This window comes from Harpia harpyja, chromosome 12 (assembly GCF_026419915.1).
Source record: "Harpia harpyja isolate bHarHar1 chromosome 12, bHarHar1 primary haplotype, whole genome shotgun sequence".
Taxonomy (NCBI): domain Eukaryota; kingdom Metazoa; phylum Chordata; class Aves; order Accipitriformes; family Accipitridae; genus Harpia; species Harpia harpyja.
Window position 1 is genome coordinate 42,611,646 of NC_068951.1, and position 26,364 is coordinate 42,638,009.

The window sequence follows — 26,364 nt, forward strand, 5'->3', positions numbered from 1 at the left end:
GTTTTGTATTTTTATGCTGCCTCACACAGCTGTGTGCACACCACCTCACCAGTGCTCTGCCTCCCTCTCTCCTTTTCTTAGCATATCAAAGGTTTCCCTGCTACTTCTCCTATTCGCTATTTAGCAATAGGAGTCAGGCAGATAAAAAGCCCTATCTGGATGTATTCAGATAACAATAATCTATTTCTCTATTCAGGCTGAGAACCATTTAATGCATGCAGATATGATCAAAGAGTTCAGCAGGTAAAATCCTGTGTTACAACTCAAGCATTCAAACCTTTGGGAATCAAAAGCCAACAGCATTCTAAGTGTTTAAAGAAGGGCAACTGATGTTGACTGCCCATTTCTTTTATAATTGAGAGAAACAGCAGATGCAATAAAGGTAACTCAAAATTTCTCTGTACTTCTCTTATAGAGGAGTGCCAAATTTTAACCAAGTTTTATGTTAACTTTTTTTCTAAAAAATCCAATAATGAAACACTGCAAGCTTGTATTTTTTTATTTATAATTAAAAAAAAACTTTGAGACTCACCTTTTGTCCTCTCTGTTCATTTAAAATCTCTACTCTGCGACACAGAGTTTGGATAGGATCTTTTAGTCGTGCTGATCCTATTAAGTCTTCTAAATATTCAAGCATGCCTTCATCATGTTCAGTCTGGCCTTTCGGTTTCATCAATGCAATTTGTTCAACTTCCCCCTTGGAAAAGAAAAGTTTGATGTTTTCTTTTCTTTTTTTTTTTTTTTTTTCCTGGGGGAAGGAGTTAGTATTCTGAAAAAATACAAACATCTCTGGAATGCAGGTATGTGACCATATTCTAGCATTATTAAAAAAAAGAACAAAATAATGCAGTAATCAAAACTGACTATTCAGAGTAGCAATATATTTGGGAAAACAAAGATCAAAATGAATAGAAATTTCCTCCAAGGAGTGCATGGTGGTGATGTGCATGAAAACCCAGCATCTCTTCTGAAGCCAACATTCAGGTCTAAACATTTCTTCATTTCTCTAAAGATTCAAAATGTATTTCCCCAACCTAAAAAAAGAAGAAGAGAATAAAGCATGCCCTCTAGGTCATGTAGCACCCAATAGTCTTAAGGTAGCTTAATCAGGATTGAAGTCCCTGAAGGGTTCTCTTTAGGAAACAGAAGGTCCATAAAATGATGTCTGATGGATGTACTGGACTTGTAATTCATACAACTAAGACTTCCTTGTTGGAAAAAGAAAAACATTCTTTAAGTATTAGGCTTTCTTCATTTAATTTTCCTTTATGTACAGCATTAACTTTAAATTATTAAGCTGAATAGTAACAATAATTGGGGAGGGGTTGTTTTGTTGTGTTTTTTTGTTTGTTTGTTTGTTTTTAAGTAAGAATTAGGAAAGATTGAACTGAGACAGTGACAAGGACTGTTTATTTTACTGATAAAAAATAAAATAAAACAAAATTTATATTCCAGTATCCAAGCTATGTATGTAAAAAAAGCCTAAGTCTATATCTGCAGAGTGCAAATATAGTTAAGAATTTAGTTGTCATTGTTGGCTGCTTGTTGAGCTTAAGCTGACAGCCAAGTCTCTACAAAAGTACCGATGAGGAAGAGCTTCTCAAGAACATACAGAAGGAGGGGTGATTAACGAGACTGCTGGAGAACCAGAAAGGACAGTCACAGAAGTCAACGATGGGCAGGATTTCTAGGCAAGCATTGTAAATCAGACCTGTAAGCAGCTAAGAAACTCGAGGATAAGGTGGTCCTGAATGTCAGCTAAGGAAGTTACTAGAATTTTTTGCCACAGTGATTTCATTCCACATACTCAGTACACAATGACACCTAGTGGCCTTATGCTTTTCTTCCAATTAGTAAATACCAGTTGGCTGAGAAGGGAAAAAAGCCCAAGTTTTGCAAATTTTGCAAAATAAGAACTAGTATTTGTTAAGATAAGTCTTTCTTGCACATAATTCCTTTGTTAGAGTAAAACACAGTGGCAGATTTTTTTTTAAACTTAAAATTCTAGAAGTTAAATGCATCTAAGCTTTTCTTTTCTGCTAATTACTGTTCAAAAAAACTGTCAGCAGGTTTGACAAAAAAACACCCCAACCACCACAAAAAAAACAAAAACACCACCCCAAAACCACCCAACTCTTATTTTTATTCTTATGCATCTCAAAAAGCCAAACAATTAGTTTGGCTAATAACTGCAGTGTAGTATATACAATTCCAATTACACATTTGTCCCCTTGCCACAAAAGTATGATTTCTCTACCAAAAACCACCTGTCAGTGAGACACTGCTCATGGGTAGGAAACTCTGTAACCTCCTAAATCTCTGTGGAATTGTCACAAGTCTCTATTTTGTTTCTTCTTGCATTAAAGCATTTCCTCTGTTTACATCCAAGAAAAAACAATCACAGAAAAGATATTTAATTCAGGTGCTGAACATCAAGTCTAAGAATTTTCTACACTGCATGTATATCCCTCAAACTAGGTGCTGCTGTAAACCAGAAAACTACCCTGGATTTAACACAAGCACAGGAATTACAGACAAGCAAGAAATTTATGTCAACTTTTTTTATGATCTGACTAAGTATAATTAACCATCTTTAAGTCACAACCATCTAAGAAAGATGCTAATGTAGTTGTGAGGGTGCTCCATAGCTCACTAACGTAATGGAATATAACTACAATGTTTAATGATACAGTAAATAACTAATGAAATTTAATCCAATTGTATTTAATTCTATAACCTCATAAATTAAGAAATCAGAGGTTTGGTTGTCTACATGGTAAATAAATACATCACCGTACGACCAAGAATTACTGGTGACTTCAGTTTAGGCCATACATACAATAACATTTTAAAAAGTTGAAGTGAGTTGAGTACAGTTGAGAAGATAATGCATGTGAATTGAACTTGTCAGGCTGGCTATTACCAATTTTATATGCAATTCCTCTATTTCACCACAGGCAAACAATTTTAGAATTACATATTCTTCATCTTATGAGAAGAGATGTAGATGGACTACCTACTTAAATTCTTTGATTCTTTTCTTACCAAGGGTAAAAATGAAAACATTTAAGAACTATAAATAATAACTGAATAACAGTATTAAATATTATTTATTACTATTTAATATTCATATTTTTAATGAATATATAAGAAATCTGTTTAGCTCACCTCTATAGCTAACATATTAAGAAACAAAAATGTTTCCAGCTATTTCAATTTCTAAAGAAGAATGAAAAAGTTGTACCTGCTCTTCATGCAAATAGCCATGACAATGATTAACAGGGAAAAACCACATTTTACAACTCTGCATTCTGTTAAAACTTGATAGTCAATTTAACTGTTTCCTAACTTTTTAGCTGTCCTTATTACTTGACCTGTTATTTGAATTAAGTAAAAAAAAAAAAATTACAACCTTGCTTATTTATCTAGTAAAAGATCTTTCGAAATACGGACAGCATTTTTGAAAGTGAAACTAAGGCGGCAGCAGGCAGACATTTGTTGAAAAGAAAACATGCTTGGGCATGCTTAACACAGTCGTCACACCTAAATTTAAAAAGTCTCAGAATGGACCACCAGGAAATCTCTTTAATTATTTGCCTGTTATCTTCCTCTAGTTCACAGGCATGAAGTCATGAGAGGAAAGGGAGGAATGTGGAAAAAAAAAAAATCCTCTATTTAGTTGAGAAGACAAAATGGATGTCAACACTAAGACATTGGTGACACTGGCATACATCTAACAGAATGAAACATCCACAAAAGTTAAGTAATGGCTGTATGAAAAAAGCATCAAATGTCCACTGAGTATTTTGGGAAGGCTCTAGATCCAGTGCAAGAACTCTAAATGGAATTCCAAACCCAATTTCAGTTTCTGCATTGTGTGCGAAGTCTTCTATATCGGACTGAAGTTAGCACTGGGATGCTGGACATCACTAGTAACAGAGGTAGTCAACTCAAACACCGTATAATGAACATACTTCTAAGTAACAGTTTCTACGGAATGCCTCAGCTTAGTTACCAGAAAACAATTATTGGTACATTTTAATAGAGAACACAAGTTTATCTGTGAAGAAATTTCTAAACAATAAAGTTAACTGAACACTGTGGCAAATAATGAGAAACCTTGCTTGACAGCAGGCTACAAGTTATTAAAAAAAAAAAGGGGGGGGGGGGCAAGAGCCATTCTCATTTGAAAGCCATTTCCTCTAGTGAAAAGTATGAGGAATAACTTCAAGGAACTTGGAAGCTGGAGATCCTGCCTTCCTTTGCATAGTCAAACTCTTGAGGAGGTGAAGTATTCCAGTGCCATGATGTTTAAAATACTTTCTAAATATAAATTTCAATCGTGCACAAGAGCAAAAATTTTAAAGCAAGTAAATTGTAAATGCCTTCAAAAACCAGAATAAAATTAACTATTTGAAATCAACGACTCAGTTGAGAAGACGACGAGAGGAGCAGCATAAGCACAGAGTGAAGCAGCAGCGCAAAATACGCTAAACAGGAGTGCCTGGACTTGTGCCTGCAGCGTTCAGGCCCAGGAGGACGCCATGGGTGGATGCCCATAAAGATGTCTGATGAACTGACAGAAATAGCAACATCATCCGCATGTTCTATCACTATTTTAATGTTATGAGGCTGCCAAGTCAAGGGTCTAACTGTTTTGAGTTACGTGCATTTCAGTAGAAGTTATACTTGCATCCTAGGAGCATTTTAGGAACGCTGCACATTTAATGTAAGACATTATAGACAGAATTCATGAAATTTCAGTCTCTATGTTGCATGCACACTCTTCTGTGTTCCTGTTAGACTAAAATTCTCGTTAGGACAGCACACCTCTAACAATGGAAGCAGCTTAAAGAGCCATACTCCATTGGTGTATATAACTTCCTAGAGCAAATTTGTGAAAGGCAACAATTTCACCTCCCATGTAGCCCTCAAAAGGTGGGACAATAAAATCCCTAAACTCTCTATTACCTCATTTCTTAGAGCTACTACTATTTTCTCTAAAATTACACATTCATTTCTTAAAACAGCTGATCCTCTCAGAACAGAAAGCTTTTAATCCAAGTTCATCCAATGTTTTCTGGCATATAAAGATTTCAATTTTAAACAAGGTTATCAAACTGCTTGATAAAGGGAAGTTTTGACCTACTCATTAAGCTGCCTTTCTGCAGCTCTTACCACTAGTCTTGAAACAGGATACTACTTTTCACTTCTGCAGATAACTCCTGTTTGTTGCTCTTGGCAGACAGTAGCATTATGTTCCAGCAACCTTCCTTTACATTAAGAGTAAGGTCTGTAGATTGAAGCACTAATTCCAAAGCTAAGAAGTCAGAATGGCATAATGCACTAATCCCAATACTGACATTATCCAGCCTCAAATGGTGATAAACTGTAGTCACTGGTAATTTGTGCTGTGCACAGTAGTAGTTCAGTCTGTGATAATGCTGGAACTGGAATTATGGAGTTTCAGAATACAGCCGTCAGATTCCATTTTAAAATTCTGGTATGAAATGAGACAGGGCTAGCAAAAAGCCTTTGACATTGAAAGATTACTGACAGCAACCTTAAAACTCTTCATGAAAAAAGAAACAATACTTTTTTCTTTGGTTGCGAAAACTTCCCTGCATTATGACTAGTTGGTTTTGGATAACTACAGAGAAAGATGTTTGCTTACCAATTACTGCCTCCTCTTCTCATCCTTGAAAATTCGGGAAAAATAGCTTTCAAAGACAATGTCTTGCAACACAATGAGTTTTGTCAACTAAACTGTTAATACAACATTTGCAGATCTACTTCGTTAGCATTCCACAGAATAGTTACAGCAGCAAGTAGGTAAAAACAGTTTTCCAGGATTTTGGGTTGTCACTTAATTTCTGGTATCTTAACCTGAAGCTTTACACTACTGAAGCTTTGAAATAAACTGCTGAAAACCTTGGGATAGATTAGCATGATCCTATACAACCTAACAAATTGGACTAACTTTTAAGTGTTAAAACCCACAGATCAAGAACACTTTTGAAGCACACTAAAGCATGGGCACATTAAAACATATATTGTAACAAAGGAATTTTGTAGCTTGGAATCCAGTAGATGGAAACATATTGCACACTGGGGGTGGAGTACTGGGTAGTTTGGGTGTTTTTTTGAGGGGAATTTTCTATTGCAGTTGTTGTGTTTTAGTTTTTGGAGGGGTTTTTGGCAGTGGAGCTCTTTAACACTAGTCAAATTCAAAAGTGCAGTAATGTAACATCTAAGTGAATTGAAATTTACATTCAGTTTTGCTCACGAGGAATAGTTTTAGAGAAAATACTGCCTAGGAGATGCAATACTATACATTGGAAAAAAGCCTTCTGTGTTTTTACACATGGCTGAGAAACTTAGGCATTCCCTTAGACAGCAGGACATCCCATTTGTCTTAGTTTCCCCACTTCAACTGTTGCAAGTAGAACACAAGAAATCTTCTGAACCCTTTGTGGCACACTTCAGTGTGTTTTACCAATTGAATCCAGGCTTAAAAATCACATATTTTGTCAATTCTGGTAAATTACACAAATCCTTTATACAAGCTTTTCTTTTTGGTTACATTTTCTCCACCTTTGAGGTGCTGGGCAGGAGGAAAGCCTTCTTACTTCTTCAAGTTGTACAAAGGAAGCCTATTGCAAATAGGGAGCATCTCCTGTAAGAGCCTGGATATTTCCCTCTCATAAGAAGTTTCCTGAAGTTTCAAAATTCGGATTTACCCCCTCATGCCTAGATGTCAGATCTACGCAGCTGTGGCTCTGCATCAATACAAGATGATAGCTTCATTTCAGAATTCTTCCGCTACCAGCATTTGGAGTAATGAAAAGTAAAATAAGTCTAGCTACTACAATCTGTCCAATTTCTAATTCCTGCCTTGTAACAGAAGTATTACAGTATTTGGAGAGAAAGCTGTGGACTAGAGTTATGGTCAAAAGAGGTAATATTGTTTCAGGATTATATTAAACACCACAAAATTTTAGATATGATGACTGTGGCTATAAAGTTTGGTATTTTTAAGGCATTCATGGCTTTTTAAAATTCAGAACAGTATTTTGTGTCACTGTAACGATAGCATACTTTTGATAACATACTAGCTTTCAAGGCTTTTTAAACACCCATAAAAGAAAGTTTTGTTAATGAGTCCAAAATCTTGTGATGGATGGGTATCAGCAGGCTATACTGTAATCCCGAGCGTAACACCTGTTACAGCACAATTACAATCATCTTTTAACTTCTTAATACTATCAATAGGTATATTCAATTTGCTTACTAAACTGATTAAATAAACTAGTTTGCACCTTTACAGTATTACATAATTGCCTATCATTTAAGAGATATGCAAATGTAGACAGTGGTCAGAACATAATTTCATTTAATTTTGTTAGGCATCACAAGATTAACAGTCTTGTGATGTTTGTGACAGTATTATTATATATGCATGTATAAAAAAAGATTTAGTGTAAACACATTGAATTTTAGATTAAAATGGTTTAAGCATGAACATTTGTTCCCAAAAAAGGGCTATTTGAGTTATTAGGAAACTGAACTTTGAAACAATAGGGTTTTCTTTATATGCAACAGGTGATCAACAGAACTCATCCTTTAAGCACTGAACTGAAGCAAACAGCCGAGTTGTAGCCAGCATATCCAAAATGCTGAGAAAACAGTACTTGCAGTTATAACTGCCACCTCTAACTCAAACGTTTTGTAGATGATTATAGTAGCCGTAGGCAAAATCTGTTATCGTTTGTCCTACTGAAGAAAAATCAATCTTGATCAATCCAAATTATCACCCAATTCCAATTCTTAACTTTTTAATATGGAAGGCTAGGCAGAACTGACCTGGCAGAAGGCAAACTTCTCTTAATAAAATAATAGTAAAATTTAGAACTTTTGTATAGAACATAGCTATATTTCAATCTCTTTCAAATGCTGAAGCATTTCTCCCAAAGCAAAGGGAATGTGGACAAGAGATTTTGCAAGTATTTCATCAGCCAACCACAGGAGTTGAAAATACATTGCGCACAACTTCTTAGCATCATCAGTGTAAGGAAGAACAATGGCTTATGCAGCCAGTAGAATGAAATCGGTGGCACTATGGATTTGCTTGAAGGAGAAAGCACATTAGAACACATAGAACATTAATTACAAAAGCTGTTTTTCTACAAAGATTTAAAAGATAGAAAATCCAAGACCAATTTTGGGAAATTCCAATTACTGTTTTTCCTTCCTTGGTCTGCTATTCTAACCCACTTCCAAACATTGACATTAGAACTAGCACTAACACTAAATTACTACTAATAAGATTTAGGCTCTCACGCAGCTCCAATTCTACACGTTTCACAGAACTTGTAACTGCTGAAAAAGTCAGTGGGGAGTAAAATTAGGGGAAAAGTAGTAATGAATATTAACTTGTCGTATCACTTGGTAAGTGCTAGCTTAGAAGTTGTATAATTCTTAGTTTCTGGATCTGACACTAGTTACCTCACAATTTTTTTTTCCCTGGGTATTTTGTGTGATCAGTTTCTGGATAATAAAAAGGCACCCAAACTGCATTTTTATCTTATGTAAGCCACTAGGCAGCAACGCAAGGTGAGTCTTTCCATTTCCCTGTATGCTACTTGCACTGTTTTCAACCGCTCTCCCATTTTTTTAATTTTTCTTATATTGGACTCACACTTGGCTTTTTTTACTTCATCAGAATGATAGCTCGTACTTTTTAAGTAGGAGTACAGTAAGGAATGGCAAAAATAAGTGCTAAATTCATGTATCTTCAATTTTCCAGAATGGTAATTTCAGTTTGACTTTATTTTGACAGTATGCCCATACTCCACTCTTCATGTAAAGTTTTGACTATGAATTCTAATTCTACATACATGGGTCTTGGAAGGTACATACATAGATAACCAATATTCCTGTAATCTTATTGTTCTCCTGGCAACGTGACTGTAATACAGCTCTCGTTGTAAACCACAACAGGTTTGTTTGGTTTTTTTTTTCCTTCCCCCAATTCCATGTTATTGCTGCTATTACTTAATGCTTCCAGTCATATCTCATTTCTACCCTTCAATTTTACCAGATGGCAAACACACAGGAGGGGAGAAATTATCAAATACTCAACTTCATGCTCTGCCTTCCAAGAAAAGTGTTATAAGCTAGGTGGGAAATCAAGAAAGTCAAATAAGTAATAAATGCACATACACAAAACTACAAGGCCACTACTGTCTGAAGATGAGGAAAAAACTTAGAATTAGCCTGTTATACAACATTCAGTTGTTTGCACAAAACTACCATTCTGCATTCTGGAAATAATTTAAAAGTAGCCTTTGTCAAGCTGTTTGCACATCTGTCTAATTTTAGAAGCTTTCTTAAGGACATTCTTGTATTTAATACAAGAATACAAATTGAGTGCAAATCTAGAGTCACTTTGGCATCTAAGTAAGTTATTGTGAAACTCAACCTACAATGTTTGACTTAAGATTATTGGTATGTTCCAACTATTTAATTGATCACTCAATTACACACTGCCCCTAGAAAAGTGCTTTTCTCCACTTCCCATGTTTCCCTATTTTTCTGAAGAAAGCTTAATACAACATTGGTTACAATGTTATGTTGCAATTTGCAATATAAAAAACATATGAATTGCCAACCTAAGTTTTCTGATAATGTAGCAGAGTTCATTTTGAAACTGCACATAGACATATTAGCATGTCTTATGCTGCTCTGTATTCCCTTCAGCATAAAGCGTAATATTTAAACAGTCAGTGAAATTGATTCTGTATGCTATGAATCAGTGTGAGGCTTCTATTTTTACATAATATTTTATTCAAAGAATCTGGTTTTCACTTAATTATATTATCACACTTGCTTTAATTCTTCCTACCACTTCAGCTCAGCTGTCCTTGACCTTTCTAGAACAAACCCCTCTTCACCACCAATGTTGGCAGCATAGATCTCCATTTATAATCCCAGTAGAGCTTTTCAGCTTGTGCTCCACTCAGTGCTTTAGCTCAAATGTGGGTTTGCCTCATTAGGAAAGCAGACCTCAACAATTGGGAACTTCTGGCTTATCTCAAAGTAAGAAGAAAATCTGGTCTCCCTCATTTCCTCTCCAATACACTGAAAGAGCGACTCCTACATTATTTCCACAAAGCAGAAGCAGCAGGTGAAAAACTTGACTAAACTTCCTTTCTGGCAACATCATCTTGCCATAGGATAAGACTTAGTACATACAAAATGCCGTTCCAATCAGTTACAAAAATACATACATACAAAATTACTGTAGTTGTTTATACTTGCTTAAGATCACATGAGAATATTTAAGTGCATCAAATACATTTAAGTGAAATACTACCGTAATTAGTACAAAATTTAAACAGTTTGAGTTTGTTTGAAAGTAGCTTCTAAAGTAAATTGAAACCAACTGATAGAAGTCTCCTCCCATGACACTGTCTTTTAGTACAAAATTAATTCGAAATCTTGTGCTGTTTATTACCATTTCTACAATATTCATTTCCAAAGTCACTGAATGGGAGTTACCTATGAAACTCCACTTTCCTTTTAAAAGGTTCGTATCAACTGTACTTCTCTTACCTTGAAAGACTGCAAAAGCCAATTTCAGCAGGCGTTAACAGTTGCTGTCCAGAGCCAGTTTGCTTTGCTCCCCAGACATGCCTACCCTGCAATGTCCAAAACTGACATTCCTTCAAATGATCCCCATTTATTTAATAATTCTTTAGAGGCAAACCAGCCAGGATAAAGAGGCTGAGATTTTTTTTCTGGCCTCAAGGTTAACCTGTTCAGGAGTCACTATTGAGCAACTGCAGACATACATACTTTCCGAGTTTTGCCCAGCCCAGTCAGAGCACAGAACCCACACAAGTTTTCTGCATATGTACACTGACATTCCAAGTAAGCCTTTCGAGAAAAGCTAAGTAATTTTATTTGTTGTTCTTTACAGATATACAAGTTACTGAAGCTGGGGCATTAGGTGTGGAAGACAGAAAAATAGCAGCAAGATGCTAGATTTTACCACAGTGCTTAGCATACTTTTTTTTTTTTTAAGTGACAAGATGCGTGTTTTCCTGTTGCAGTTTCAGGCTGTGGCAAGCTCATTAAAAATGCACTGAACAGTTGTCTATTCCTGAAGTACTGAAAGCATATAGCAATTTATTAAAAACATGAAATATGCAGCGTTAGAACTTAAGGATCACAAAAGTGACAAACTCCTCCTGTTAAGTGTTGGCAATATCCCACTGTAGCCAGAACCGTTTTTAAACAAGATTTTTTTCAATTAGCTAGTTCAGGCACAGAATTTGTAATACTTCTAGAACTACTCAATTAGTCTTACATATTCTGTTTTTCCACAGGTGTTCTTTGTAATGTTACTCACAAAAGTCATCAGTAGTTTGATTTTAGTATTTTCAGTATGGCATCAACAGAAGTACCTGTGTCATGCCCTGCCCAACTTTTACAAAATCCAGTCTGGCCTAAGCTTTCAAATTTTATCCTACAAGGCACCGAAATCTGCTATGTCAGAAAAAGACTGCAAAATAGGGGGTGAAGTAGGGAGAAGAAACCAAAAAAATAAAGCAGTCTTCTAAAAAGCAAATATTCTCCATTGAGTAATGCTAAATATGCTAGCAAGATATAATCAGGTATCCAAAGGTTTTGTTACTACATGTAGGACATGTTCTCTTACAACTTTTTCTTTACTACTAACTAGTGAATATTCTGTTACACACGAAAACCAGCATTTGATAATCCTTAATTAACATTTTTGCCCAAAATCTATAGTACAAGTGAAATATTTTAATTACACCCTATTGACATAGTCAAAATCAAAGAGACTTATAACTTATTTCAAATGAGAAAGTACTTGATACCAGGTTAAACTTAGGGTAGCCTATTTTAGTTTAGCTATAACAGAAGAAAAGCTAAATAAAACTGTTACTTATCTCCCCAATTTTAAATAACTTAATGTGAAAAACATTAGGGGGAAAAAGGGCAATCCTTGTAATAGTAGTTCACAGTCTTAGCCTTCTGACATGGTCTCATTTACTTCTAACTATAATTTTTAGGATTGCTACATTTCCCAACTGGAAAGTACTCAACTTTAAATCACCAAATCAGTAGGTTTCACTTTAAAAAGGCGCAAAACTTCACGGTCAAAGAGAAAGGACCTTGCCTTAGTAAAGAAACACAGAAAACCTTAGTAGTCTCCTCTGCTGTTCATTATAATCCATTACCCACAAAGAGTCTAGTGGAATGAAAGAAAAAAATAACGGTGGGAACAGTTATACCCCACCCTTATTTCCCACTGTACAGGTGGAAAGCTTTTAGGAAAAGGTATGTTCTCATTGATTAACTTCCTGGGAAACAATTAATGGGAGAAGAAAACAAATCACATGTGGGGGAAAAAAATAAAATAAAAAAGCTTAGCAATATTCCCTCCCAAATGTTCCCTTCCCCTTCTCCCACTGGTAAAGGGCCATGCCCTCTAACAGTAAACTCCAGATATCTATGCACTATAATTTCTACCTAGCTTAATCTTTGACTCTGCATTCTCTCCCTTTCAGAAATTTTGCTAAAATGATACTTCAGAACAACAGTATAGAAAAAAAAGAGTGTATTTACTACAATTGCTTTGTTGGAGGTACTTCTCACTCCATCTTGAAACAGAAAATACAGGAATAAAGTGTTGGAGGGAATAATTAATTGGCATGGAGACTTCAAAACAGATATATCCTCTTTTTGTGGGTGTAACTGTAAAAAAGGACTGCATGAAAAGGCTTGAGGAAGTGAAGCAAGCACAGCGACCTATCTAGAATTTTTTTTTTTTTCTTAGAGGGGAACTGGAAGCTCCTTTGACAGAAACAGGCCTAAAATAAACTAACTCTATTGAAAAATTTCAGACCTTGGGCGGCTCCCACTGTTCACTAATTTTCTAGGCCATGATCCTTCAGAGTAGTTTTGGGACCTGTTAGTAACAGTAGTGAAATAGTTACAGGTAATTGCAGATATAGTTACTCAATTGAATTAATATTTAAATACTTCCACCAAGTACTTTAATTCAATTTACATTTTAAGTAATTGTTCAGCACATAGCAAAATTCTGCATTATTATTTCAAAACTGGGAAAAAATTAAGTGTGGCTCTCTTCAGCCTGTCTTTTAAACAGCAAACAGATGCCAGCAAGCCTTGTAATTTTAAGGTCAAATGTAAATATAAATGGTATTATATTGACAAATTCTATGATTATTTTTACAGCATGACTTGTAAACTGTAGCTTTTAAAACCATAGCTTGAATCAGCTATGAACCTGCCATTCTTTGAATCCTCTACAGTTGTTAAACAAGTGTAAACAAAAACTACACTTCATGTGTTTTTTCTTGCACTCAATTTTTATGCACAGTTAGTTTTTATATACATACTTCTTCAGTAAAACCATGTCTATATATGAGAGCACAGATAAGTTAACTTAACAGTAGAATCTTTAAGATTTAAGTTAATATTGATGCACTTTTATCTAAAGTATAAACAAGTTGCTGAATCTCTGCCACGCTTAAGCAGCACAATAATATTGGGGTTTAAGGTTTATTTTACTACACCAATATTTACGTGCTGCTAGGGCGGAACAAGTATGACAACTCTTCTATTCATCCACGTCAGGAACACAAATTTGTTAATAGAAAAATTTATATTAGTATCTTCAACTGTTTCTCTTCCTTAAATTTCTAAAGCAGCAAATAATGATTCGCATCTTTATTAGAGCATGCAAACCATGATGTGCTGCTAGAGTACTTTAAGGCCTCAAATACAAGACTTAAAACCTAGAGAGTACTTTTTATAACTATAACTGGAAATATAGCTTTACTTAAAATTGTTTTTATTCATACACCAACCTGTAAAATTAAGAACCTGTTATGGTCCAGATCAATTCCATGGCTTCGAAGAAGAATACCAACATCTTTGAATGTCTTTTTCTTTCCATTGATGTGGTAGACAGAAGAATTATCTCTATAAGCAGTTCTAGATACACAAAAATTGCTGTTAGGAACCACTTCATAGTCATCTCCTTCCTGTTTTGAGGAAAAACAAAGCCAGAAAAACAATTACTATATCACAGGTTTACCTCATATTTCACAATTAAGCACAGCAGTTTTATCATGTTCAGGTTTTAAGCCAGCTGCACTCTAGGGTCTAGTAGAAGTGGTAACTGTCTTAAAGCTGCATATCTCAAAAAAAAGAGAGGAAACACCCCCCCCCCCCCAAAACCCTAGAGAACTGGACAAAAAGTAGCCCAAATTGTTTAAACTGAATGGCCTTCATATTATGCCTTTCCCATCTCTAATACAAGCTATTGCTTTGAAAATACTTAATTTATTCTCTTTATCACTGCTTCAAATCACAAAGGAAAAGGCCTACTTCAAATTTAAAGTGGCTGTGCTATTCCACCCTTTAAATTTTAGATTAGGAAGTCTTGAATGACATAAATACTGTTTGCATTTTAAACTCCTCTTTTATGGTGCTAGGAAAAGGAGTTACTTTTAGCTGAGTAGTTCTAAAAAGAAACTGTAGAAGATAAAAAAGGAAAACATTAAAGATGTGACAAATATGACATCATCAGCTTCAAAAGATATCTTAAACTTACCTACAAAGCAGAAACTAAAACAAAGCTAGTACTATACTTTAAAAAGTTAAAATTGATGCATGCTTCTTGTAAAGACTTAAACTGGCCTACCACTTTCCCAGATTAACCCCCAAGAGCATAATCAAATTGGTATCTAGTATATGCAGAAGCTTTTTAGATCATAAAGTTGACTTTGTATTAACAACTAAGAGCTAAGTGGAAAAAAAAACCCTTAATTTTTGAATCTGGTTATTATAAATACAAGCAAAAGGTATGTGTGTATGTATATGAAGTCAAAGAAAAAAAATTCTCTCTTTTAAAATAGTTCCTTCAAAGGCTGTATATATTGCCACTTCACCAACACAAATTTTGAAACTTCAATGTACATTTCCCACTATTTTGAGCGACCCCAAACTCAACAGTTGATATTTCAGCTAGAATGTGTGCACAAAAATTAAATTTAAATAAGAGAAATAAATTCCTTGCACTGTAATTGTAAACAAAAATGTCCAGAAGTTTTTATCAATACATGAAGTGGCAAGCAAAATAAATATTTTTTTTTAAATTGCCAACACTTTCTATTTCATTCAAACAAAATATCAGATTCAAAAATATTTAGTGGTAGGATGTGAGGTCCAGAATTTTTGATGAAAAATCTGTTTTAAAATTGCAGGCATGTTTACAGTATATAAAGTGTAAATAAGAAAGTTTCAGATTCATTATATATTTTTCTAAATTTAGATAACCTCAAATAGTTTCTAATGGGTTTGAAAAGTTTTTCTTAAATAGGTTTTCTTTCTTAATATATACGCTCATATTATAAATTAAAGAATATATAACATGTCCAAACATAGACTTATAAACTCTTAGGGTCCTATTAATTTCAGAAATAAGTCTTATTTACTTGAGGTAAAAGATGACAACTCTGAAACGACTTCTTCTTAAAATGATTATTACGTATTTCTAAATAGTTTTAAAACTGATATGTACCAGGTATTAGTCTTGCAGAAAATAAAAAAAAGAATCCCTACTAACATTTTAAGAACTGCACTATTCAATAGAGGAATTTTTTAAGCTAATTAACTTTGAATTGATGTTTTACATCTGAAAGGTAAACTAATCATGCTATGAAGTTTTCACCAGCTCAGACTAAAATAACCAAATATTAAAAGTTTTCAAATCCTTACAGAAAAAAAGTCTCCACTGTTCCGAATAGAAGCATACATACCTTGTCAATGATCTTTTGGAAGTGGATTTCCACAGAACAACTCTGGATGTCTGTATGTTCGTCAGAATTATGGATCAGCACAGAGAGTTTTTTGGATCTGATTTTTTGTGCTCGATACCCAAACACAAAAAGCATTGAATCAATGACATTGGATTTTCCACTGCCATTTGGCCCAATAATACATGAAAAACGCTGCATAATAGAAGGAAAAAAGTGATATTCAAAGGGAAATAAATCCTGGTCAGTGTACATCACCCATCTCATTTGTGAGCAGTTTAAAACACAATTATTCCTAGTGCATGAAACTGCAGACTATTCGATAGCTTAGTTTTTACTGCCAAAGGTAAAGCAGTACAACTTATTAAATAAAAAAAACCCCCACACCTCAGCTCAGTTTTCTAAATTTTAACTTGTTAACTCAAAGCGATACTGCATTTAGCAAGCATGTTCGCAAGGAAAGTTTCATGATTAGCCACGTAAGTCTCTTGTGGGCACTAAAAAATATTCTCATTCTTCAAACACACCCCTAAAAGTTCTCCAGTAAACGAAATAAAGAGAAAAGTGTGCTTTTTTAAGGTTTACTGACAAATTAAAATTTTACAGTATCAGAAAGTTGCACTTAACTGTTTTCTCTACTGTCCAATAATGAAAATTTAGAGTATCACTACATTAAGTAATTCTAAAACTTAAAATATTTTTCAGTTATTTTGAGGTAAGCTTACATAAAAATACCGGAAGGAATACTAACACAGCGAAGTCTTACCTTCTTTTAAAAAATGCTTAAGGTAAAAGAAAAGATACCTTATGAAAAGGTCCCAAAGTTTGCTCCCCTGCATAGGATTTGAAGTTCTGGTTTACAATATGAGTTATCATGAGACGAGGAGCACCAGCTTCATTGGTCATTGCTGGAGGTGGGGGAGGAGAGATGCTACCCAAAATCTCTTCTAAACTTCGATTATCAAGCATCTCATCTGAGACTGCTAAAAAACATCCAAAATAAACAGAAAAAAAAAAGGCTATAAGCTCTCAATGACTAGACACCTTTTAAAATGTTCAACTGGAAAAGCAAACATCATTTCTATATGAACCAAACCTATACTTTTGCCTATAATTATTACAACGAACTAAGTGGAATTAAAATTCTTCTTTCCATGAACTGAATCTTTAAAAAGAGACACTTAAGATGTCCCATCGATTCACTAGTGGGTTTGTTCTTTCATTATGTAATTCTTATTCTAACATACTTTAATAGGCACTCTGCAATTACAATAGCTACAACCGTCACAATAAGCCTACAAATCTGAAACAGGCAAAGTCTTTCTAATTAATAAGTGCAAAGCCACATTTCAAGCGTGCTCACAAGTCACTCTGCAAGATTTGGGGATCGCTGCACAATGCTCTGAAAGCTGTAATGACAGCACAACTACTCTGCAAAGACAGGAAGTTTGTTACGAAAACAAACTGGCCCCCTGGATATCAGCTAGTTGTAAGCAAAGCAGCTTTTCAACAGTCACTAGCAAATTTTTCTTCAAATAGACAGTCGTTTATGCCACCGATTTTGACATATTAATCTATTTGTCAAACACCTTGCTTTAATAATTGCATATCTGGCTACCTAAAAAGACACACACTGCTGTTTTTCCAGACGTTTTCAGCAAAAACTCAAGAAACTCAAGAAAATACACTGCTTCATGAAAAAGAAAGTCAAATCATTTTAAGAGTTAAGTAAATAAACTTGACATTTATTCCATTCCAAGAAATCCCATACCATTGGCTGCATATACATTTGAAAAATCCTGCTGTTGTACCACAATCTTAAGTACAATGTTACAGATCAGGAATATGAAATAGGCTTTATTAGGAGTAAGTCTACAAATTGCTTTTGCACTTGTACTAAATCACTGGTCCAAACACTTTAACTCTTTGCAAGCCCTCTTTACCATTTTAAAAGCAGTTTAAACTTGCCAGGAGTCAAGGCTTTCAATATTCCTTTCTAAAAGGGAAAAGAGAAAATCCTATCCAGAGTAGTTGATGAATTCAACTGAACTTTGTTGCTAAACAGGCACTATCATCAAGTTTACACACCATCAGAACCACAATATTCAGACCTACCTTGGGAAGGTACTTCGCCAAGCTGTCTGTCGACTTCGTTTTCCACTTCCATGTCACTGGTGGACTCCTCTAAGGGCTCTCTGCCTTTCCGATGGGCTGCTGTAGAGGTTTTGGTGCGCTTGCTTGGCACAATCTCTGTTGGCTGTTCCCCTTCCATTCCAAGCAATCAAACTACTGAAGGGATCTATCTCCTTTGCTAACATAAACAAGAAAACCCCGTGATCTAGGCATTGAACTACAATCCCCTACGGAATATACCTACATGTTTGCCCAGATGTTCGACTAATTTAGAAACTAAAGACTAGAGGTACTTTGAAGACAAAAATCCAAATTTTAAACAAAACCACAAGATTAGCCTCATAATGATATACTTTAAGATATATCAGCCCCCCAAAACAACAGCCTGACCCTAATCTGTAGAAACAGCATGAATCTACCTACTGAAAACTCATACAGCCATGTTCAATGCAGTTACTATGCTCAGAGAAAGCAACCGTGATGCTGGGGGCAAAAGAGTTAAAGACACATTTGCAATAACAAACTGAGTAGCCATATGTCTATGCTCTTCTGGAAGCACTCTTTATATACACATTTCAGACCTGACATGCATTTTACTTTCAACAGTCCATGCTGACTATGTATTTTTTATATATAGATAGATAAACAAGACAATCTGCATAATTATAGCAAAGACTTGACTCTTAAACAGTTTAAATCAACACTCGCAAAATGTAACACAACCACTAATGCCAGCATTCAACATTTAACAGAGAAAACTAAACAAAATACCTTAATCTAGTTGTGATGTTGAAGTTAACTGATCAAGAGCGAAACATTACAAAAGTCCATCAGCTGGCACTTGAGCACAGCTCCCAAAAAGTATAAATAGAAAGCAACCGATGAGAAGAAAGAGGACTGGAGGAGCAAAACTCTCTCCAAAGAGTTTAAATTGCAGCAAGTGGCGAAGTTAGTTCGCAGAAAAACAGACATGAGAAAGTTTACTTCTCACAAGATAAAAAACTGACGTGGTTAGAAAGTCATCTTACAATTGGTGCCAATCATTTGACGTTTTCAGACCTACCCCCAACCCACACTCTCATGAGAGTCCTTCATTTGGGACAATGGGGGAGGGGGGGAAATGAGAGAAAGAACTCATTTTAAGGCAATTTGTGTCTATGCCCCTGTTAAGAAGTGTTCCGCAATGGCTGTCTCAGACAATTACAGTCTCTCAAAGTACCAGATTTATTTATTTTTTTTTCCAAAACTGCTCCACTCCAACGGAATTGTGCAATATAGACCTATTTACCTTACCAACCCTTCCCCCCCAGATACTTCAACAGAATGAACAAGCATAACTACTTGACCTCAGCTTTTAAATCGCGATAAATCAGCTGCCACATACTCTCTAACAAATTTAACAAATTCGTGCCCAGCCCCTCCCCCGAGTCAGCTCAAAGGTGTTTGTTAAAAGCATCTCTCCACGATCTCCTGCCAAGTGCCGTTTTTGTTGCGGGGATGGCGAAAAAGAGAGTCAGAGACGGACAGAAAGGCTTCCTTATTAACTGCCGATTAAATTTGATAGCGACAACCCATGTCAGCGAAAAATTTTGGTTTGGTTTGGTTTTTTTTTTGATCCATCCGTTAATCTAAGGAGTCCAACTGCACCCTTGTCACGGTCTTTCCAAGTCGTTACGGACTTTCTTAGGATTTCTCTCTCATACTTCAAGCATTAAAGGAGCAGGCAGAGCTAGTTACAGAAGGGTCCCTGCTCTGTAAGCAGATTAAAATCGGGCCTCTATGCTACCGAAGAGTATTCCCGTACTTCCCCGTCCTAGGTGGGTCTCCGATTCACGGTCCCCAGAGCTCCCTAAGTGCACAGCGGGAAACCTTGGTCTTTCTCCTTCGGGCTGCAGAAGATCCTCTCTTATCCACCCCCCCCCCCCCTTCCCCTCCTCAAACCCATCTGCCGACACCAGCCAGGACGGACACGCCGGGCGCCGTGCCCCACCGGCGCGGAGACCGAGCGGCCGCCGGGCAACCCGAACCCCTCGGGAAGGGGCCCTCGGCGGGACAGCCCCCGCCCGACCGCCCGGGCCCGGAGAGAGAGGGGCTGCCGCCGTCCTTCTCTCCCTCAGGGCGAGGAGGAAAGAGAAAAAAATAAGGCGCGGGGCAGAGCCCGCCGCCCTCCCTGCCCTCCCCCTCAGCACCCCCTGCCCGGGGAAGCGCCCCGAGGACGTCTCCGCCGTTCCTCTCACAGCGGGGGAAGCCCCCCGACTCCACCTGCCCTCAGGCGAATTGCCGGCGCCTCTACCCGAAACCCTGCCCGCCGAACTACCCGGCGCTGCCCGCGGAAGCTGGTACCTTCGAGGACTGGCGGCGGCCGGCCCGAGCGAGGCTGCGGGCTGAGGCAGCGCGGAGCGGCTCCGGCTCACCGCGGCGGCTCGGCAGCTTCCACACTCGAAAATGGCGCCCAAACGGCGAACTCGAACCGAAATTCGTTAGAAAAGCGCGGGGCATGCTGGGAAGGGAGGGGGCCGGCCTCCCGCGGGTTTGAAAGGAGGAAAAAAAAAAAAAAAAAAAAAAAGAAGAAGCCCCGCTCCCGCGCCATCTTGTTTTCCGTTACTGCGCGGACGGGCTGGGCGGGATAAAAAGAAGTAAAATAAATCCCCTGGCTGCGAGGAGCGGTTTTTTTTGGAGAGGGAAGGGGGGGTATGGGGAGGTGTAAGAGACTCGCGGTTGAAGGTGACGGCGGCCCCACGGCCGTGCCCGCCCGCCCCGCGTGGAAAGGATTTATTTTAATTTTAGAAGTAGGTCAGTGGGCGGCGCTTGGTTGCTCGGCAACGGGCGGCGAGGTGGTGGGGCCGGGGCGGCGGCGTGAACGGGCGCTGTTATTTAAAAAAAAAAAAAAAAATTAAAAAAAAAATAAAAATTGTGGGGACGCGGCGGTTTTAAAGCGGTATTAATTAACGGGCGGCGCGGTGACGCCACTCTGGGCCGTGTCACCTGGTCGGGGAGGGCCCGTGAGGTGGCGGTGGGACGAGGAGGAAGAAGGAGAAGAAGAAGAAGAAGAAGTCTCGCGGGAAGTAGCCATAGAGACGGAGCCGCTTGGCCGCGGGGGGAGCGGGCAGCAGCAGCCGCCGCCGCCTTGGTCCTTGCCGCTCCCGTGGCGCCGCGGAGGACGGGGAGGAAGGCGGGATTAGCGCGGAAGCCGCCGGGGCTTGGGAGCCGGCCGCTGAGGCAGCGGTCCCCGCTGTTCTTGCGCTCTCCTTCCCGCTGCCGGCGCAGGTAAAGGCGGGCTGGGGTAGGCGGCGGCGGTGGCGGCGATTCTCCTCCCTTCGCCGTCGGGGTCTGACTCACCGCCGCGGTGGGCGAGAGGGTCGCGGGAGCCGTGACCCCCGGGCTCGGCGTGGGAGGAGGGAGAGCTCCGGGAGACAGCCGGGCGGCGAGGTAAGGGCGGGGGAGTCCGGGCGACCCTGGGGGAAACGGGCACTGGAGAAAGGGCGGCGGAGGGAGGACGCTTTTTTCGCGGCCGGTGTGTGTGTGGGGGGTGGCTGGATAATCTGCCGCTTGGGGAGCTGGAGACGTTGAAGGGGGGAAAAGGGAATGCCGGCACGGCCGGAGAGCGGGCTTCGCCGGCTGTGTGGGGCCTGAGGCTGTCCCTCGGGTTTGGGGAGGGGACGCAGCCGGAGCGGGAAGAGCCGCCGTTCCCTCACAGCGGGGAACCAAAGCCGCCCCGCGTACAGCCGTGCTGTGAGGAGCGAGCTCCTGCCCCGCCACCGCCATCTACGCCCTTTCTTTCCATCCTGCCGTCTTGTCTTTCCCTTCGCCCCCCGGCTCTTGCTCAATCCTCTCGCCGCCGTCTCTGATCCTCATCTCCCGGTTCGGCAGCTCCGGAGGGGAAGGAGTTGAGGGGAAGACGGGGCGAGGAGGCGTGGGGCTGCGGTGTAAGGCTGGGGGGCCGAGCGGGAGTGTGAGGCTGGGAGAAGGCGAGCCGAACGCACCCTGCCAGAATAACTCCTCGTTATGGCCCCATCTTTTTTTAAAGCTCCTAGTAAATGCTTTCAGCTAACCTGCTGTTGGACTCGTGGCGGAGTTGTATGTAGCCCGTGTGCGAGGTTGGGTAGTGATGGATGTACCTGTTGATGGCGGCAGGTGAGCTGTGCGACATGAGCGTGAGCGTTCTGCGTTTTAGGTGCACATAAAGAGTGTTTAAGCCGTCTTCAAAAACTATAATAAAGTTCTGGTCTTGTTTTTGAAAGGAAGATAAGAGAACTCCGTGTAGTGGGAGCAAGGAGGGAGTGCAAGCTGGAAGCTGACAATAGCGACATGCCCGCTGAAACTCTCAAGTGAGAAATAAACACTTGAAAAACTAGCAAGCAGCAACTGAAAAGGTGGGTTTAGCAAGGTGTGGCATGCACAGAAAATAGAAGCAGATAAGATCCAAGCATCCAAATACATGTGAGGCATTCTGTTAAGCAGGAGAGATGCTTACATTAAAGTAGAGAATAAATTTAATGCTGTTTTACTCCGTGCTATTTCTTTGCTGCATACAAATCTTAGGCTCTATGTTTGGGCATTTAGTTTTAGAATTTGTGGCACAGAGACTAGCCCTGCAACTGATCAGCAGAAAATATTGCTGGGCTATGCTGAATGGGTGTATGCAGGTGCTGAACGATGGCATTGCCACCACACAGAAGTCAAGGACATGATTAAAAGGTTACTTTGAAAGTTTAGTACAAACTTAGGCCCCTTTTAAATGCCTTGATGATGAGACTCCCTATGCAGTTTTGGGGTAAGTGTAGGATAAGGAAATTAGACATTGCAGTATGAGAGATACAGTTATTTAAAAACAAAAATAACTATCATGTGTTTATCAATTAACCTAAAGTAGGGTTGAAAATAACTTATTTTATTGGGGCACAGAAAATTATGTTTTAGGACTACTATCCTTTTAATGCTTCTTAAATTCTGCATAGTAACTGTTTGACACACAGTTGTTTTTATAGTGAAAAAAATTCCAGAAGATTAGAAGGCCGCATTGTGCATCATCACGCTCCCCTCAGAGTATACCTTCTGCTCTCACCCTCTTGCTGTCACTTCTTTTCATCCTGGGAGACAGAAAAGTTTTAACCTGGATCGGTGCCTCTACCCTGTCCAGGCACAGACAGGCAAAGGCTTTTGCTGTTAAAAGAGGGAAGGGGACAAGAGAGTGGGGCCCCACTGAACTGCTTATGGAATTACTGTGTTACAGTAAAGTATCATGAACATTACAAATAGGGGTGGATGAAAGACTAGGATATTGTATCATTTTGTCATGGCAGGATTACTTCCATAGTATGGCTTTTTCCTCTAAGTTTTCTCACAGTGCTCTTGCTAAGAATGAAATTCCTTGAAAAGTTTGCGATTCCAGGTTTTCGCTTGCTACCTTCATGGCTATATGTCAGCACGAGGGAACTTCAGCGTTTCAATGTATAATGTTTCAGCAATGTGTTCCTAGTATCGCTTGTTCTTTAAATTGTCCAGTGTGTTTATACAAAGCGATCAGATAAATGTGGAGTTGGGTACTGTACAAACTGAATTCCCTTAAAACTCAGGTCTGTTTTGGTGCTTATTTTACCACAGTACTAATGTAATATTACTTGTTTCAAAACTCTTTATTTTGGTGTTAGTGTCTTCCTTTTTAATTTTGGCTACTTATATGTGTGGGTTTTTTGTTTTATTACAGTTACACCTACGTATCTTTTTTTAATGCTCCATCTGCATAACTGAAATGAGACTGAAGACTTCACTTTCAAAGGAACCAAAACATATCCTTTGTCTCAGAATAAACCATAGAAAAGCTTGTTAATTCTGAATAGCTTCTTTTCCAGAAAGGTTGTTTTTTTTTTTATCATAAATATCATAGTAAAATATTTGTAAATTGCAGGTGGCTTTTTTTTTTTCTTTTATTTACCATGCCATTCAGTGCAGCCTTTAAGGGCAATGTTTTAAGAGATGCTGAACAATCTTAGCGTAATACCTTCCTTTCATAAGCTATCAATGTTTTGCTAGAAAATTTTGTAGTGATGTTAAAAGCTTTCCCAGATGGTAAATAGGAGTAGTGATATATCTACGTGCTTGTAATAAGACATGCATGTAGGAGATGTAAACAAAATTGCAATTTTCCTACTAATAACTTAGGTATGTCAACAATTTATATATGATGTGGTGTTAATAAACCAATACATTTGAATGTTTGTGCACTAAGACCCTTCTAGCGGTGTAACCCAACATTTCAGCTCAATAGGCTCATTTCAGCTTCAGTTTTAATAGGTATGCATCATCACAAGAATTATATTTTTACATGATACAGTTTATTTTTTGCTGAATTTCTACCAGCTCTTTTCTTGACACAAAAGAGCAAAAAAAGAATGAAGAATCATATTTTCTTTATATAAAACATACCATGTAATCTTATCAAAATAATCTTCCTGTACTGTTCCTTCAGTTTTGTATGGCCTAGATGAGATATTTTGTAAGCTTATTTTCAATAATTAAAATTTTCTGACTTCCTTAATTTAATTAAACATAAAGAATTAGTTAGCTGTGTGGGCTGGACTACAGCTGACGAGCTATATTCCTGCAGCGATGATCACCAAATTATGAAGTGGAACCTTTTAACTAGTGAGACTACTCGAGTAGTGAAACTTCCAGATGATGTTTATCCCATAGATCTTCACTGGTTTCCCAGAAGTATAAGTGGGAAGAAGCAGTCCCAAGCTGAGAGCTTTGTTCTAACAAGTTCTGATGGTAAGTCAATTTAAAATATTTGTAATTTCATACCACTTTGTGCTTACGTCACTTAAATACATGAGAAATTAATTGCAGTTAAATAGTCTGCAATAAAGCAACTTCAAATGCCTATACACCAGTTGCACAGGTGTAAAACTAATAATTGCTTCAAATTTAATGCATTGTATTACTGTAATTTTCTCCCATACAACATTATCAAACATACCTCTGACAGCAGATATGTAATTTTTTATGTAAGGTCAATTTCTACCATGTTTTTTTTTCAATTTCATAAACCAGTAGCTTTAAATATGTCTGTTCTGCGTGCCTTCATAGATACCAGATCACTTGTAGTAATGAAAACTGATGACCAAGTTACAGAAATTGCTTAACCGTGATGTTTAATATCAATGTAGTCCATTTCTTGGACATGTTACAAGAGCATGTCTTGTGTCTGGCTTCTATGGAGTCTTGAATATCCCTCAGAAGTATCTAGTTCTGGCTGTTGTATAGTATATGTTGACTAATATATATGGCCATTATACTGGCAGATGTATACACACATATGTATATCCTGTATGCTGCTATTTGTCCAGTATACTAGTGTACTAATACTAGACTGTATGATCCAATATAGTAGCTGCTGTATTCCGGTGTATGGATTCTCTTTTGTGGAAGGGAGGTGGGAGCAAGAAGGTTTGATGATTGCTTGAGGGTTTTTTTCCTCCTCCCCAAAGAGACGAGGAATTGATTTTGCCTGACTTGCACACAGTCAAATTTTTCTTCCTGCATGAAAGCAGATATACTCATATCCCCAGTTCAGTGAAGAAATCTTAGGTAACTGGTTTCATTATTATTTTACATTTATTACAAAGCAGTCCATACTGTTCAGGTCAGAGTTTGTCTCCTTAGTACTGTAATGGGGATTATGTTCCATGCCATCAGGAATTTTCTGTGCAAGTTTTCCCCTTTTGTTTTTTCCCCTCGTCCCTTTTCTTTAAGGAAAAACATTTGGAATCTCTTCTTCTTGATCTAATTCTTTGTTTGAATAAAATATGGAAAATAATGGTAAAAATAAATTTCCTTAAACCCCCTCCCCCCTTTTATTTGTGTTTCAAAGAACCTACCATGTGGAAACACTGTAGTTCAGATGAGAGTGTTACTTCTCGAACCTACCAATTTTAAAAAGCGGTTGAACCTTTATGAAATCTGCTGTTTTACATTGACCTTGTTATAAAAATTGTGTTGGAATAAAAGCTCTGCTAAGAAACAAGTCCTTGATGTAGACTGGGCTGCCTAACTGACAATCCACTAGCAAGAACTTGCTGATGGGCTTGGTCTGTTAGTTTGTGAATGATTTCCGATACTTTCATATGTTACATCCAAGATCTTGGCATACAGGTGACTTGGAAGAGCTGTATGACTTGCAAAAGCTGGACAGTCCTTACGCCGATCCTAACTTTTTATACCTTTGTGTTTTACTTGGTTGATAATGCTGTTGAAGGTTTCAGAGTAAGTCAATTAAATTATTCTGCTGGTACTAGTAATTACGCGCCACAAAAAAGCAGATTGCATCAACATAATAAACTTAGTTTATATT

At 38.1% G+C, this 26,364-nt stretch overlaps 2 protein-coding genes across 9 annotated transcripts in view; one reads left to right on the forward strand and one right to left on the reverse strand.

The window, feature by feature from the left end:
• SMC4 (structural maintenance of chromosomes 4) overlaps positions 1–20,487 on the reverse strand; it is a 40,022-nt gene extending 19,535 nt beyond the window's left edge. Inside the window, exons 1-6 of one of the 4 annotated variants that reach the window (XM_052802995.1) lie at positions 20,355–20,487; positions 17,994–18,189; positions 16,683–16,858; positions 15,882–16,073; positions 13,926–14,102; positions 533–697 (exon numbers count right to left, since the gene is read on the reverse strand). In XM_052802995.1, coding sequence (XP_052658955.1) covers positions 533–697; positions 13,926–14,102; positions 15,882–16,073; positions 16,683–16,858; positions 17,994–18,150 — 867 coding nt within the window. In that variant the 5' untranslated portion in view covers positions 18,151–18,189; positions 20,355–20,487. Of the gene's footprint in view, positions 1–532; positions 698–13,925; positions 14,103–15,881; positions 16,074–16,682; positions 16,862–17,993; positions 18,190–18,782; positions 19,002–20,354 lie in introns of those variants that run through there. The other 3 variants (XM_052802991.1, XM_052802993.1, XM_052802992.1) reach the window with 3 other exon arrangements.
• Positions 20,488–20,725: 238 nt separating this feature from the next.
• Positions 20,726–26,364, forward strand: part of IFT80 (intraflagellar transport 80) — a 56,786-nt gene continuing 51,147 nt past the window's right edge. The window contains exons 1-5 of one of the 5 annotated variants that reach the window (XM_052802999.1): positions 20,726–21,278; positions 22,039–22,145; positions 22,253–22,384; positions 23,719–23,796; positions 24,557–24,782. In XM_052802999.1, coding sequence (XP_052658959.1) covers positions 23,764–23,796; positions 24,557–24,782 — 259 coding nt within the window. In that variant the 5' untranslated portion in view covers positions 20,726–21,278; positions 22,039–22,145; positions 22,253–22,384; positions 23,719–23,763. Of the gene's footprint in view, positions 21,279–21,333; positions 21,441–22,038; positions 22,146–22,252; positions 22,385–22,999; positions 23,244–23,718; positions 23,797–24,556; positions 24,783–26,364 lie in introns of those variants that run through there. The other 4 variants (XM_052802998.1, XM_052802996.1, XM_052803000.1 and 1 more) reach the window with 4 other exon arrangements.